The sequence below is a fragment of the Neodiprion lecontei genome, chromosome 1 (genome assembly GCF_021901455.1).
Source record: "Neodiprion lecontei isolate iyNeoLeco1 chromosome 1, iyNeoLeco1.1, whole genome shotgun sequence".
Classification (NCBI taxonomy): domain Eukaryota; kingdom Metazoa; phylum Arthropoda; class Insecta; order Hymenoptera; family Diprionidae; genus Neodiprion; species Neodiprion lecontei.
In genome coordinates this window covers 19,467,581-19,482,497 of record NC_060260.1, presented here as the reverse complement: position 1 = coordinate 19,482,497, position 14,917 = coordinate 19,467,581, and the positions used below count along the sequence as shown (strand labels likewise).

General features: G+C 33.2%; 1 protein-coding gene across 3 annotated transcripts; it reads left to right on the top strand.

Moving 5' to 3' along the window:
• LOC107228213 lies at positions 1 to 14,164 on the top strand. 3 transcript variants are annotated; one of them, XM_046745352.1, is made up of 8 exons: positions 5 to 441; positions 2,596 to 5,560; positions 7,257 to 7,336; positions 7,434 to 7,493; positions 10,293 to 10,380; positions 10,475 to 10,633; positions 10,981 to 11,138; positions 11,735 to 14,164. In XM_046745352.1, the coding sequence occupies exons 2-8, from the start codon at positions 2,832 to 2,834 to the stop codon at positions 11,755 to 11,757; spliced, it is 3,297 nt and encodes a 1,098-aa protein (XP_046601308.1). In that variant the 5' UTR covers positions 5 to 441; positions 2,596 to 2,831; the 3' UTR covers positions 11,758 to 14,164. The 3 variants fall into 3 exon arrangements, 2 of the variants coding, with proteins under 2 accessions (XP_046601308.1, XP_046601313.1); XM_046745357.1 differs by lacking the exon at positions 7,434 to 7,493 and having other exon boundaries at positions 7 to 441; XR_006905369.1 differs by lacking the exons at positions 7,434 to 7,493; positions 10,475 to 10,633; positions 10,981 to 11,138; positions 11,735 to 14,164 and having other exon boundaries at positions 1 to 441; positions 2,596 to 5,564; positions 10,293 to 10,311.
• The last annotated feature ends 753 nt before the right edge of the window (positions 14,165 to 14,917 follow it).

Sequence of the window (14,917 nt, the reverse complement as noted above, 5' to 3'; positions counted from 1 at the left end):
AAAAGTCGGTCCACTCGAGGTGTATACCAAAGACGCACGTTACACGTATACCACTGTCGGTTGTTTTGTTACTTGACACCCCGTCTCTCGTGCTTGAGCTGCATGCACACATACATCCTACGAATACGCTACGATCTGCAGAGACAAGAGCACGGTCAACAGTCTCATACTGGTAAGTTCGTCAGCGAGTCTTCGCGAGTTTGCACCCATCGTTCAACATCGGCGTTAGGCATGGTGTTTGCTTTACGTCAGCCGATTTAACTTGTCATTTTACACGAGTGAAATGAATATTTATCCGAAGATAAAATTGCCATAGTTTATTTCACGACGTAGTGATTCATCCCTGAGTATATTATTTCAAGAACAATGCAGACTTCAAATAATTCATCGCATTTTTACCAATCGCTGCCCGTTCATTCGAACATTCGATTGGCGATTTTTGTGAGTATTTACCTATCTTTTTAGTATATCAGTGTATAAGGTTCTATCTACGTTATATCCTATTTTATTACGTAACGAACTTCTTCGCCGCTCTAATTATCTTACACTCTGTACATGTCTCATATTTCACCACAAATTATACCTATAACCTATTGTACTGTCAACCCAATCGGTGCTTATCATCAGGTGATATGTAATTGAATTGCTTTGACAAATTCGGAAGCACGTGTTACCACCGCGTTATCAAAATGTCTTATGAGAAAAAACCCAACCCTCAATATTGTTTAATATTAGCAAGTCTGCGTATCTCGAAATCATTTTTTTAACGAGGTGAAATTTGTAACGTTCGCGGAATATAATATACACGCATACCTAGCCGAAAATAAAATATTCACTGCATCATTAAAATTTTACGGGATGGCAAAAAATTCGCTGAAAATTTAGCTGTATATGAAAAGATATTATTTACCTTCTTTTTTGCTACACCCTCAATCTTCAATATAATTAGAGTAACTGAATTCTTATTATCCATATTTTGTTGAGTTATTTTTAATTTGAATTCACGACACAGTTTGTTTTTTAATAATTCCATATTTATGCTATTTATCCTAGTTACCACAAGGTTGAAGTTTGTAATGTTATCGTAACGAAACATTGGGAAAAAATTCACTACTTTCTTTTTTTTGCAATGACTTTGGAGGAATTAAGATATCAAAGTATTAATATGTCTTGTTTTATTATGGTTTACTAAGTTTCAAACAATTCTAAAGTCTTAAAATAGAGATTTTTCTTTAGCATAAATTGTTCCAATAACGTTACAAACTTCAACATGATTGGTTACCAGAGTGTTAACGGACCAAATCATAACTGAAAAACATGTTCGAAATATCAGGAAAACGATGAATGTGGCTGAAAAATAAGCAATCATACAAAAAAAAAAAAAAAAAAGTGGCACGTTTAACCCCTCAAAGTCATTCCAAAGATAAAGCTGAAGCTGACAGCCAGGGCTAGCATCTAAACTTGTTATTTTGATGAAAATAAGACAGTCCAAGCTCAGCAATCAAGATTTTATAGAATTTATTGGGAAGCTAATAATCTCACAGTATAGTAGGCATTAAACTTTACTTATTCATCCTATTTATAGGGTATTCTCTATCAGTTTGTCCACTTTTTTTTTATGGACCCTTTCAGATATCGCTAATAATTTGCCACATTTTAGTAGTACTTGAAAGTAGTCTCTCCGATTTATTTTACAATTTTCAATTAAGTCTTTAAAGAGATTAATTTTTCTTTTATAAATCATACAATTTGGATCAAGTAGATCTGGTAAAAAAATTGTTGGTTCAAAAAATGTTGTTTTTCACTGAACTATGTAATGTAATAAATCTTATATTTTTATTCTGCTTGTAAAAGTTGTTTTAAGCCAAAAAATTTAAATAATTTTTCTTAGCCTGAATTGGTTACCTCTGATATCATTATTGAAAAATCGGTACAATGCCTATGGGCTATTTGATGCATATAATTTTTTTCTCCTTAGGTTTCCACATGAAATCGCTAATTTTATATAGAATCATAGATTAGTCGGAATTCTAATTGTATGTTATTATTGAAGTGATTTCGGAAAGGTAGGTGACACAAATGAAAGGAGATTTCAAGATTTTCACTTAAAGAGCCTTTGTGATAAGGATAAAAATATGAGATTTATTGTGTTACATAGTTCAGTGTAGAATAAAATTTGTACTTTATTAAAAACTTTTCCCATATTTACCCGATTGAAGTTAAATGCATGATAAAAACAATGTCATATTCTTGAAGGATTCAAAAATCTAAAAAGATTCATAGAAACATACTTTTAGGTAATAATAAAATTTTGCCGATTATGAGCCCATACATGACCTGATCTGAAAAAAGATGGCTGAACTGACGGAGAATGCCTCTTATAATTGATGATAACGATCATAACTTTTGTGCATTTGGCTGCTAGCATCAGCTTCATACTCTTAACTTGCAAAATAGTGATTCCTTTTCAATGTTTCATTGCGTTAATATTATTAAATTCAATTTTGTCTGGTCTAGGGGTGCAATATTTTTGTGTAATCACTGATATGTTTTTACACCTCGGATTCAATAGTTACATAAAATATGAATTTACAGGCGGATGATCCATAATTTTTGAGTATGGAGAACATTGTGCGTAGTAATTCGTTGCCTTGGAAAAAATGCAATTTCAACTATCTGAAGGCAATAGGATGGAAAGAAATTAAACGAGAGCCGTCATTAGAATACGAAAGCAGTAAACAAAGAAGAAGAAGTTGAGAAGCATTTGTTATTGTCGGTTTTACTTGTTTGATTTAATTTCAACTCTGTGGGAAGAACTATTGGGTCCAATAATGAATACCTCAGCGGTAAATGACAAAGCTAAGAAAACTTTTTCTCCAAAGCATATTTTATTAACCTTAAAAAAAAATCCTGGACATTCCCACATGAGCGCAGTTATTAGTCCTATTGATAAAAATCGAGATGCAAAAGTATCTGGTAGAAAATTACTCAAAATGAAAAAGAACATTTGTGAGCCAGTTAGCGAAGGTGTTCGTAGTATTGTACTCAAGGATGTGGGTAATTTGGATGAATCAAACATAGCCGACTTATCCTTACCGAAAATAACTCAAATTTCTAGAAGTAACAAAAGATTGCCAAGTATAGAGCGCAGTTTTGCACTTGACAAGGGTCTGTTTACCGAATCACAATTCCTCCACAAATGTACGAACATGTTACACGAGCAGCAAAGATTAGACATTTTTTTCAATAAATCAGTCAAGATGAATACGAACGACTCGAAGTGTAGGACTCTACAATTAACTCTGAACAAACATAGTAGATTCATTCCTAATATTTTGAAAAGTACAAAAATTATTGACGGCACTTTCAGCAGTATTACTGATCCAACTGAGTCTGATAATGCGAGCGTTATGAAATGTAATGAAGCTAGTGAACATAGTGAAGATCAAGTAATGAAAAAAAGAAAGAGGAAGCAGGTCCTGAGGCCGTTAAATTTGAAACGTCACCAATCAAAGATAAACCAAACGTTTGCAAAAAAAAAAAAAATTAATCTATCTTTGCCAAAATTCCGTGATAATCGGAATTTAACTGAAGATAGTAACTCAACAGCTCCTGATGTAAATCCAAAAAACATATCAGAGCAGGATGTGGAGAGCGAATTTTCCAAACCAAAAAAAGGCTATTTAGCAATTACAGAAGAACTAATGCCGGACTCTATCTACTGCGACGAGTTACATACAGCTAATCTGGAAGTACTATGTAAGACTGGGAATTTGTCTAATGACAGTGATGGTGCAAGTACCCGTATTGATCAATCGGTTGAGAAAATATTTGAAGAGTTCAAAGAACCAGATTATAAAAATTACATTGCTTCCGAAGATCTTCATTTCGATATTGATGAAATGGATAAATTACTGAGTTCTGACGTAAATAGTCTGCTATTAGAATCGTCAGCCATTGTACAACCAAGTACAAATATAATAGAATACGATGTAAACGGTAATGATATTGTTAGGCACTGCAGAGAATTTGAAAATAGATATAATAAATCAACGCAGGAGCAGGACAGCAGTCGTAAAATTACACACTGTTATAACAATGAGCTTGAAATGCCAATTAATACATTTACAAAAATTATACACTCTGATAACTTGGATGATAGTTATTCTAACACTTTCGATTGTGATTGGGATTTTGAATTTGATGATGATTTTCAAGAATTTCAACAAGGTCTTGAAAAGCCAACATTTTCGACGTACATTGGTTCTGAGCCTGAAATTGGTGAAGTCAATTATACCAAGACTTCGAATGCTGCTTTACCAATAACTGATGAGCTCAATAGCTCTGCAATTTCCCTGGTTGTTAGTAACAAGGTTCCTGATAACGTTTTCAGTGACGAATTTAATGAACAGTCTTTAGACAGCCTGCAATCTAATGACGACAGAATGAAACAGCTATTGGATTCCAATTCTAATGCTGAAAAGTGCCACCTAAATGCTAATTATAGCAGTGACAATAATAATTGCGTTTCGCTCGATTTCGATACAAATTGTGAACTCTTCAAAAGTGGGAATTGCTCGGCAGACAAGAAACTGAACACTGATTTACTGGAGGAACGAACCCACAAAGATTTTAATGCATTGCTTGATTTTAAGGGCCAATTTCTTAGTGATGAAGAGTGTGACACGAATGGATTGGAAATTGAAAACGGTAACATTGAAGATTCACAACCTATGCAACTAGGCGATGCGTTTCTCAATTCTTTACAGTCCGTCTCGGATGTTCCACTACAGTCCTGTACATTTAGTGATCTTCACAATGATCTAAGTTTGGATCTTGAAAGAGAGTTTCATGCAAACAGTATTTTAATATCTAACTACCATAATTCTTGGATCAATGATACTGAGTTTGAGAAACCTGTTCAAATAAAAGCAACAAATACTAAAACAGCTGGTTACAATGTCAAGTCGACATGTGTAAATGCAATAGAAAATGAAGACTCTATGTTACAAAATGTGGTTCAAAGTGAAATGCTTACATCTTGCCTAGATACCGGACATCTGAATTATACTGATTCTCTATTACTAAATATATTGTCAAGAAGAAGAAGCGAGCATCCCTCAACCTGCGATGCCAAAGTCATTGATACTGATACTATGCAATCGTGTAGTAGATGCTCACCACTATGGATGATTAGGAAAAGAAATCTAAAAAAATTGAGTACATCGAATTTGGAAAGCTTAGCACATGGTCCGCACAATTGCATGGATTTGTTGCCATTGATATCACATAGAAGCATTTCAGAAATGTCTTATAAAAATGCACAGCCTTTTAAAAGTGGGAAAAATTCTGATGACATCCATCGATTGCCACTGAAGAACCATTCAGACGTTAGCCGCTTCCATTCCACAAAAAGGTTCTACAGCAAAATTTCTGGCTATCAAACCGGCAAAAACGCATCACACTTCAACTTCACTAAGGAATTAAATGTAACCTATCGACACTTCATACCCAGTTCAAATGAGTCCCTTAATCACCAAGATCTACTTGAAGGCCAATCGTAGGTATAATTTTCATGTATCAAAATCACATTTTTTTTAACACAATATGAATTTGATTTATATTTAGTAATGTTAAGGGCTTACATACAAGTAGTTGGGCATAAAAGAGCATATTTTGAGATTTTTTCTTTTGGGAAAGAATTGCTTTATTTTTAACTAGTAATATACAATATGGTTAGCTACAAGCCAAAAAAAAAAAATCGTTGAATGGCAGTTGTTTGAAGTGTCAGGTCAATAATTCGTCTGTATTTTGAGACTTAAAATTTATTTTTTAAACATTTGTATGAATTTTTTTCTAAGACTGATCTTAGCTAACTGAACAAAGCATCCAAAAATATCGTTTACAAATGTGAAGAAGATACGTCGATCAGTTCTAGAGATATCATGTATACTGGTTATGAAAATGGTGTTTTGAGAAAGACGCGTTTACAGATTGGGGAAAGGTGAGCAGTATTATTGATTGTTTAATGATATTTTTAGATACAGATAAGTCCAAAACGGCTTGTTTCATGAAAGAAATGCAAGAGACGAAGAAGTTTTATCTTAATAAGAAATTATCATTAACAATGAACACTTGTTCGGGTTACTTCGTCTTGCTTCAGTGAAACCTCCATAATTCTTACAGTTCTTAGAATGCTTTAATATGATTTATGTACAATATTCTTAAAACTATATACTTTCAAGATATGTAAAAAAATCGATTTTCTTAAAATTCAACTTGTATGGAAGCCCTTAATATACTCATGTTCCCATGGGATCATGCTATACTGTCAAACGTTTTTATTTGACTGTCAGCTTACATAAATTAATCAATCCTGAAAGAATTGAGGGTTACAGGGTCTGTCCGGAAAGTAGTCTGCTGAATTTTTCCCGTCCAGACAGAACGACGGAGGGGGGCCTTTTCGCGTGGGTCGGGTTGTGGTTAGTCTTAGCTAAGCAGCGCACCTATCCCCAATTGCCTTCGAGCCTTTCCGGAGTGTAGGTCGACTTTTAAGTGAACCGCAGGCAAGGTGACTCGTCCCGGCCTCTTAAATGGCCTGGACCGAACCGTGGTGCCGTCCTTTCGGAACCTGTTTGAGGCGGGGGAAGAGAAAGAAGTCTGGGGGGACTACATCTGGGCTGTAGGGTGGCTGGGGACTGTTGATCATTTCATGGGTGTCATTTACGGTTGTACCGAGTTCGAAACAAAACTTTATCACGTAATGTTGCTCAAGTAAACGGTTCATCGTGAAGTGTGATGCGGCACCTTGACTGGGGTTCGCTTTAAAATCGGCCCATACTCCGGAAAAGCTCGACGGCGATTGGGAATGGGTGCACTCCTTAGCAAAGACTCCCCACAACCTGACCTATGCGAAAAGGTCCCCCTCCGTCGCTTTGTCTGGGCGGGAAAAATTCAGTGCGATTACTTTCCGGACAGACCATGTATGTATACTGAAAGTTTTGATCAATGAGCTCGCTACAAAACCTAATACGAAGTTTCAATAAAAAGTGAGTATTGGTCAATAGAAAATTTACCTTCAAACTGAATCACCAAGATTCATTCTATCATTAAGAATTCATTACCGGAACACAAGAGTAGTGACAACTTGAGTGTCCATCCAAGCTGGATTGATTGAAACTTCAGGTACTCACGATTTCTGGTTGACTTTTAATCCTAGTTTCAGAATTTGAATTAACCGTCACCATGTATTTCAGAATTTCATGTACAGTATCTTCTTTAGAGAAGCTTAGATCTACACACGAGCTTGTGACAAATTTGGAAAAGCCAAGTCAAGGTAACTGTTGTATTTATAATTAGCGTCTTATAATAAATTCTCCTTCCGATATGAGTTACAAATTGTCAATTTTTAATTACATTTTATGTTGGTATAGTGGGAAAGATTAGGTATCGTTATAGTTATAGCAGGAGCTGGTTTTTGCAATACTTACAAGGTTGGTGGCTAATATATTTTCTGTTTGCCTGTACATTTTTAAAGTATCATTTTATGTTTGCCTTCATGTAAAATCATTCATTCAGTAGTACCTTTTTGTCTGTACTGTAATATGGTGCTATTTTACCGCTTGAAGTAAAGCACAACCTATGAATACTTGGTTTGAATCATATCATGCATTTTTAATAATACTTTTCGACTATATAGTCCAGTCAAATTAGATAAAAATGAGGTAAATAGATGGATTAACCTGTGAAAAGTTATAAACTGGCGGAGACCTTTTTATTGGTAAGCTTTTGAATATAGTAAAAATCCTGACCTCTACCTTCAAGGCTCGATCGCTCGATTGACAATAAGGTGCACCAGTCCAGTTTTTTCATCATATTGTTAATCGCTGATCCAATCGCGATTAAGGTCATTATAAAAAGTAAAGCACATTAAATTCTTTATAAAAAAGGTACAATTCATTTTATTCATATCATCAATATCTCTGTGATACATCGGTAAACACAGAAACAATTTTTACCTATACGCTGTGCTCTTGAATCTATGCTTCTATGCGCTCAAAATATCAACAAAAAACTATTGGCAACATTTTGAAATTCTTCATAGTGAATGTGATAATAATGTCTACGAAATAGAGTATCATAATAGTCCCTGGTTATACCTGGGCCTGCTGCGTAGCGACAGAACTTGAGGGGGAACGAAGGACTTGAGGGTCAAGGCAGCTTTAGGCCTGCTATAGTTTAAGAGTTGGTGGCCAGTTTGGTTACGTCATTTCGTAAACAAAATTTTCCAACTTATCACACTCTCTTACCATCGCTGATAATTGATTCTGAATTCTGCCTGGTCACCAGTACTGGACAGCCTGGCCGGACAGGTGCAAAGGGTTAAAAAAATTAATTGAGAAACGTCATTTAAAAGCACAGCGTATATGTAAAAATTGGTTCTGTGTTTACCGATCTATTACAAAAATACTATTGAAGATATGAATAAAATGAGTTTCAGCATTTTTATAGAGAATTTCATCAGCTTTAATTTTTATAATAACCTCAATCACGGTCGAATGCACGATTATCGAGATATGAAAAAATTAAATTGGAGCACCCTTTCTTCAAGATAGCGGATCGAGGCTTGGAGGTAGAGGTCACGTCTGACTATCTTAAAGTATGCCGAAATAAAGATCTCCACCAATTTATAGCTTTTCACAGGTTAATTTTTCTATTTTTGCTAATTTGACTGGACTAATAATATTCGCAGATTATAATGGAATGTCCAATATATTTTCATTTTATTCTCGCTGACAGCAATTCCAATTTTAGATGTTGTGAAGAGGGCAACTGAAAAACTGTACATAATTTTTCAATTAAAAACTAGAATTGCGTGTCTTGTGGGTAGGTGTAATTTAGGGACATGTACTACTCAATCATTAATTGTTGGTTCTTGACAGAAACAGACAGAACAGGACAGAAAAATCTAATTGACTAAATGTGGTACAACTTTACATGTGTAATAAAACAAAATTTGCTCCCGACGTTTGGAAAATACGCTTGATACTGACATCAAAATCATGGAATGCATATTTTTGTTAGCTACAATTCACGCTACAAGTATTCGTGCTTCATGTACTTGAAGTTCCATCTCGATCAGGTTTAATCAAGTCATCGAAAACTCAGCTTGCTGGTGGTAATGAGATTCCATAATAAATTTGTTTAGAGTGAATGAAATGTGGGTAGTTTGAAAGTATGAACTGGTGTAATTACTGCTGATTGATCTTTTTGTTCATCACTGGAACTCTTCAATCAAATTTGACCAACTGAAACTTCAGGTACGTCTTCCTGTTTCATGCTTTTCATGTCGCCTCGTACTATTAGCATCCTCAATTTTGTTGTGATTCTAGTAAATGGTAGCGCTATCAAATACAACTACCTGTATTTTTTTCTTTATATCACATTGGATCTTTGATCAGGTTTAAAAATAAACGAAAATAAAATAAAGTAGGAATGAATAAAGCTGGAGTTGAAAATACAATGCTTTTAAAATCCTATCAAAAATGGTTTATTTATTGGTTCCGATTTATGATTCATTTAGCATCCTTACCACTTACTATTTGTTTTTTTTAATTTTTGGATGATGTTGAAAAATCTGGAAAAATTGCACCACGTCTTGTATAATGAGTATGACGTGAAAACTTGTGGCGGGACAAGATATGCGTTCCCTAACATCAAAGAATTATCATTAATGTTAACTCATAAGTACTAATAACTAAAGAAGCTACCTTTGTGTAAAAATACTTTACAATTATAACTTTAATTTATCATTATAATTTTTATAAGTCCTTAAAAGTTTGCAAACTATTCGACCTACATAGTTTTCACTTTGGGATCGGTTTCGAAACAACTGAAAATATGTTGAGTGAAAAATTCGTTGAGTTACAATAATATTTCCTCGTTAGTAAACAGGCTTATTACTGAAACCTCCAAACACTAAAAAGCTTTTCATCCACTCGATGATCCTCTTAACGGTAATCATGCTTTGAGGATAGAAATAACTTAACTGGTTTTACATCAACAACGTGCATCCCAAATTGACAATAAGAAAAACAAAACCATAAAACTTGAATTCAGCAATTGTGTCTTAACTTGTTGAAAGCAAACGTAAGAAACGAGAGTTTCAAGGAATAATCGTCGAAAGTTGTAAATTTCTGTCACATAATGATCATTCATTCGCTATTTGTATCAGACATTTGGTGTTCTGAGCATTTAATATTGATCTCTTGTACTTACCAATTGTTTACTAGCTGCGCGGAATAATTCTAAAAGGAAAAGTAATAAGCAAATAGATGACACTGCACGAATGCCTTGCCCCTACTGCGATAAAACATACAAGTAAGTGAAGAGCACTGGTTAGAAACAAGCAAATTTGTTCCATCTACAGCAGTTTGAAGACCTAAATTTATTTTGTAAATCCTGTAACTTACAGATCAGATGTGACCTTGGATAACCATGTGAAAGATATTCATCGTTATCGGCCTTCCCAGTTCATTTACAAAAACAAAAAATACGTTTGTGACAAGTGCTCAAAGGAATATGTTATGTCCGCAGCCATTGCGAAACATTTCAAATTGCATGAAGATTATAGGTACGTACATACACTGAAAATATTAAATCTCTGACATTATGCGTTTTATGTTGATATATTGAAATTTGTATCCACTATGTCATTAGAATGTTATTAGGTAAATATCATGTTCAAGTTAGTAACGATTTATGCTGATGGAAAATGTTTTTCGGGACTTTGAAGTTATTTAAAATTCAGTAAACTATAGTAAAACAAGACATATTCATGTTTTGAAATCTTAGTTCCTTTAAAGTTAATGTAAAAATGAAAAAGTAATGAATTTTTCACAATGTTTCGTTACAATAACGTTACAAATTTCAACCTCATTACATATCTGGAAAAATTGTACTAATCATTCTTTAAATTAGTTTGACCTGCAGGCAATGCAAAGAACATTTCTCTGAGAAAAAATTTCTGCTGCGCCACATAAATGACTACCATTTGATTCAAGAATTCCACTGCAGCTCTTGTAACCGAAAATTTACCAGGAAAAAAGAGTACACACGACACTTGAACGAATGCGAAGGTACAGAATTATTGTATTACAGGTCTACGTAACCATAATTAGTGAATGGTGAGATTCTTGTTACGCAACCAAAGTTATGTCCAATCGTCACAATCAGTTTTAGTTTTAAAGGCTATAAAAATCAGTTTGCTTGCATACTTCCAATATCGTAACTCATTAATAAAAGTTTGACGATTGACCTTACATTTATAAAATTGATAATATAAATTTTAGAGCATAAATTAGTACCCTGCTACATTTATTTCTCCAGCTTCAACTTATAAATTTGGCTGACTTGAATTCTGTTCATATTCAACAATTTTCTACAACGTAGGCTAGTCAAGGTTACAATGAATGTAACTAACTTGGTTTTCTTATGTGAAATTCGCAGTAGGTAATCAACGAATATTCCCGAAAGTTATGATTGATAGGAATATTCACTTTTATGGCAATATAATCATTGGAAACTCACCTCTTTGAAGTTGCAGAGTGATGCTCTTTTATGTCATATATCAGTAGTTTCGATCAACCCTATTGTCACACAAAATATGAATTTGTTATGAACAGTTGAATACATGGAAAAATAACTGAAACCAACTTTGTTTTTTTTTTTCCAGGTTGTGAAGATTCTTCTTCTTAAAAGTTCACGGCTAACACCTCACACGCAACCGTAAAGGTTAGTGTTGGATCCCAATAATCGTTAACGTGGGTTTACAACTGTACTTTAATTGTCCTCTGTGTTTCTGACGTACGTCAGATTCCAATGCATAAATTAGTACCTTTTAAGATGAGATTAAGCATCGTTCTGTCATAAGTACTTTTCAAATTTCAATGTGATAATGAAACCCAAAGAGCAAAGGTGTAACCTAAAGTACAAATCGAGCACAAGAAAAAGTTTTGCTTAATGTACAAATAACAGAAACATGCAAGCATGTTTCTCATATCTTATAGAAAATCATTTTTTTCGTTCTTCAGATGAATAATTTTTCATTCGATATCTCAGATAGGTTTTATAAGTTGTGTTAATGCCTAGTATTATAACCCAAGATTCAATGCTCAAATATATTAATACGAAATTTTTCGTTATTAAGACACTTAATTGGTATAAAACGTTTGTTAGACTTGATAAAATTACAGTTTATTGAAAAAATGTTCACGTATAATCACAGTGTATTACCAGAACTTGTCGACGAAAAATGTTGAGAGCGTTAGATACTTTGAGGTAGTCAAAGTGAGTATCAAATTGACAGTGTTGGGTTTTTTTTTTTTACAAGTTCTGGAAAGTTCTGATGGTTTATGAGTGAGTAAATACCATTCTGAAAAAAGGCTGAAATTTCGGTTACTAATCCTTTCTAGTGTTTAATAAATAATAAATATTCCTTTTTAAGCAAAAGAATATCAGTCACCGACTGTATATGATTAAAAAATCCCTGGAGGATTCCAACAGTATTCATTACTGGATAAGTATATTGTTTGTAAAAAATTAACATTAGTTGGGAGATTCTCATATTAAGTACTGTTAAAGAAATAGAAATTTATAATGTTATATCTGGAGCATTTTTTTTTATTTCAAAATTCTCAATTTTATAATATAGTAATCGTACTGACTTCTGTAGGGATCTAATTTTCTGGTTTTCTTTTTGGGACATTCCAAAGTATTTGAAAAGTTCGATTGAAACTAAGACACAGTTAGCTTACAAACGAAGAAGATATGGTAAGGAAATGAAGATATTTTCTTTTCAAAATTATTGCTGTCACAAACGCGACTGAATTTAAAGTGAAACCATATTTCCAATCTCGAAGAGAAGTAGAGATTGACGAAAAAGTACTTTAAAGCTCGGCAAGATGTCTTGAAGTAACGCACGCTACCGGTTACGTATTCTACATGTGGTTAGTTATCACAGAAGCTAATAACCGTATCGTAAAAAAGTAGCTTTAACTGTGATATGGAATACTCCATACAAAAAAAAAATGATAATAATAATAATAATAATTTGGAAAAAACCGGCCATCCACAGCACAAATTAAGTGCATTTATTGTTTATTAATATAAATTCTATCATATTATATGTAGCCAATATAATAACACTTCATTACAAAATATCTAAATTTGGTAATCATTTAACGCTGATTTCTTAGTCAATATTCTTTATGCATAAAATTTGTAATATTGCTTTGCACCTAATTTAAATCAGTCGAGTGTTTAATTTTTAAGTCATAATCCTAAAATATATTAGGATATGTCAGGATGCTAATACATTTTGAATTCTTTTTAACAGCTACTTGAAGTTCTGGTGAATACAGACAATATACCTGTTTCTTTCTGTTTTTCTTTTTATCAATAGCAATAACGCATTTTTTAAGTAATAATACTTATCTATTGGTTATATCATTTTGTTCGTTAAGTTCAACGATTTTGAATGTAGTATAATATACTTCTATGAATACCACCAATACTTCATATTTTAACATTTGGATTTCATTTTAATACTTTTATTAATCAACATTTCTTGACCCTGAAGTTTGTTTTCAATTTACTTGATTTTTATACGTATAAGTATTATCTCTACCTTTAAGACCGTATGCATATACGTTAAACGTTTTATATGTTATATATAGGCATTAGGGTGGTTCTTATTTGAGGATCGGAAAAATTTTCATTGGGACGCTTCCCAGATCTGTACCAAATCATAAAAAAAAATCCAGATCATTAGAATAAAACCTGAGTAAAGTTTGAAGCCCGTACGTCAACTGGAACACGTGCCGCTAAGCTCTGTGAGTATTAAATGTAAAATACATGTAGTGTTTATAACCAGTTGTTTCGTTTTGTATGACGTATAAATTGAGGGACCGATTCGAAACTTGGCAGAGTTATTGTTTATAATAATAGAAATAAACCCTGAAAATTTCAAAATTTTATAATTATTGTTCCCTTATCTATAAGCCTAATAAAGGTGATACCATTAAGCTTTTTTATAAAAAGAGATATATTATAAAATGATGATAAAATTTTGAAATTCTCACGGTTTTGTTTCTATTATTATAAGCAGCAACTCTGCCAAGTTTCAAATCGGTCTCTCAATTTATACCAGTCATACAAAACGAAATAACTGGTTATAAAAACTACATGTATTTACTTTTAAAACTTTCAGACGTCATCGGCACGTGTTTCAGTTGACGTACGGGCTTGAAACTTTACTCAGATTTTTTCCAATGATCTGGAATAGATCTGGGGGGTGTCCCAATGAAAATTTTTTCGACTCCCAAATAGGGACCAATCTAACAGGCATATATAATGTTTATCACCCTCGTCATTAATGATGACAGACATTATTTTCGTTTTATTTTTATAAATCGTATAGCTGTGTATAATTGATACATCAGATTATTAGGCTAATAAAAAAATATTCATGTTAAACTTCAACACAATTCAGGGCCTTCAAAGCAAACATATTATTATCTTACTTATTTTTGAGTGTCTACTTAGCGTTTAATGCAATAAATTCGTATATTTAGAACGTGTATTGGTTGAACTATTATATTTTTGGTAGGATCATGAATTTGCGTACTGAACACTGTATCTTCCATAGTAGACTGTATTATACAGTGCCAGATAAATGTACTTCTGTCGATATTCTTGGAATTAATGTTTCTCATTTTTATGGATCTTTTTGTATTTTCGAATAATAATCGTCAAGATAGATAGCAAAATAAACAGACAGCGTTCAATTTAGTTTTATTGTTGTTATTTTCGAACGTTTCATTCATTGCCACAATACTTATATACATAGACATCAAGG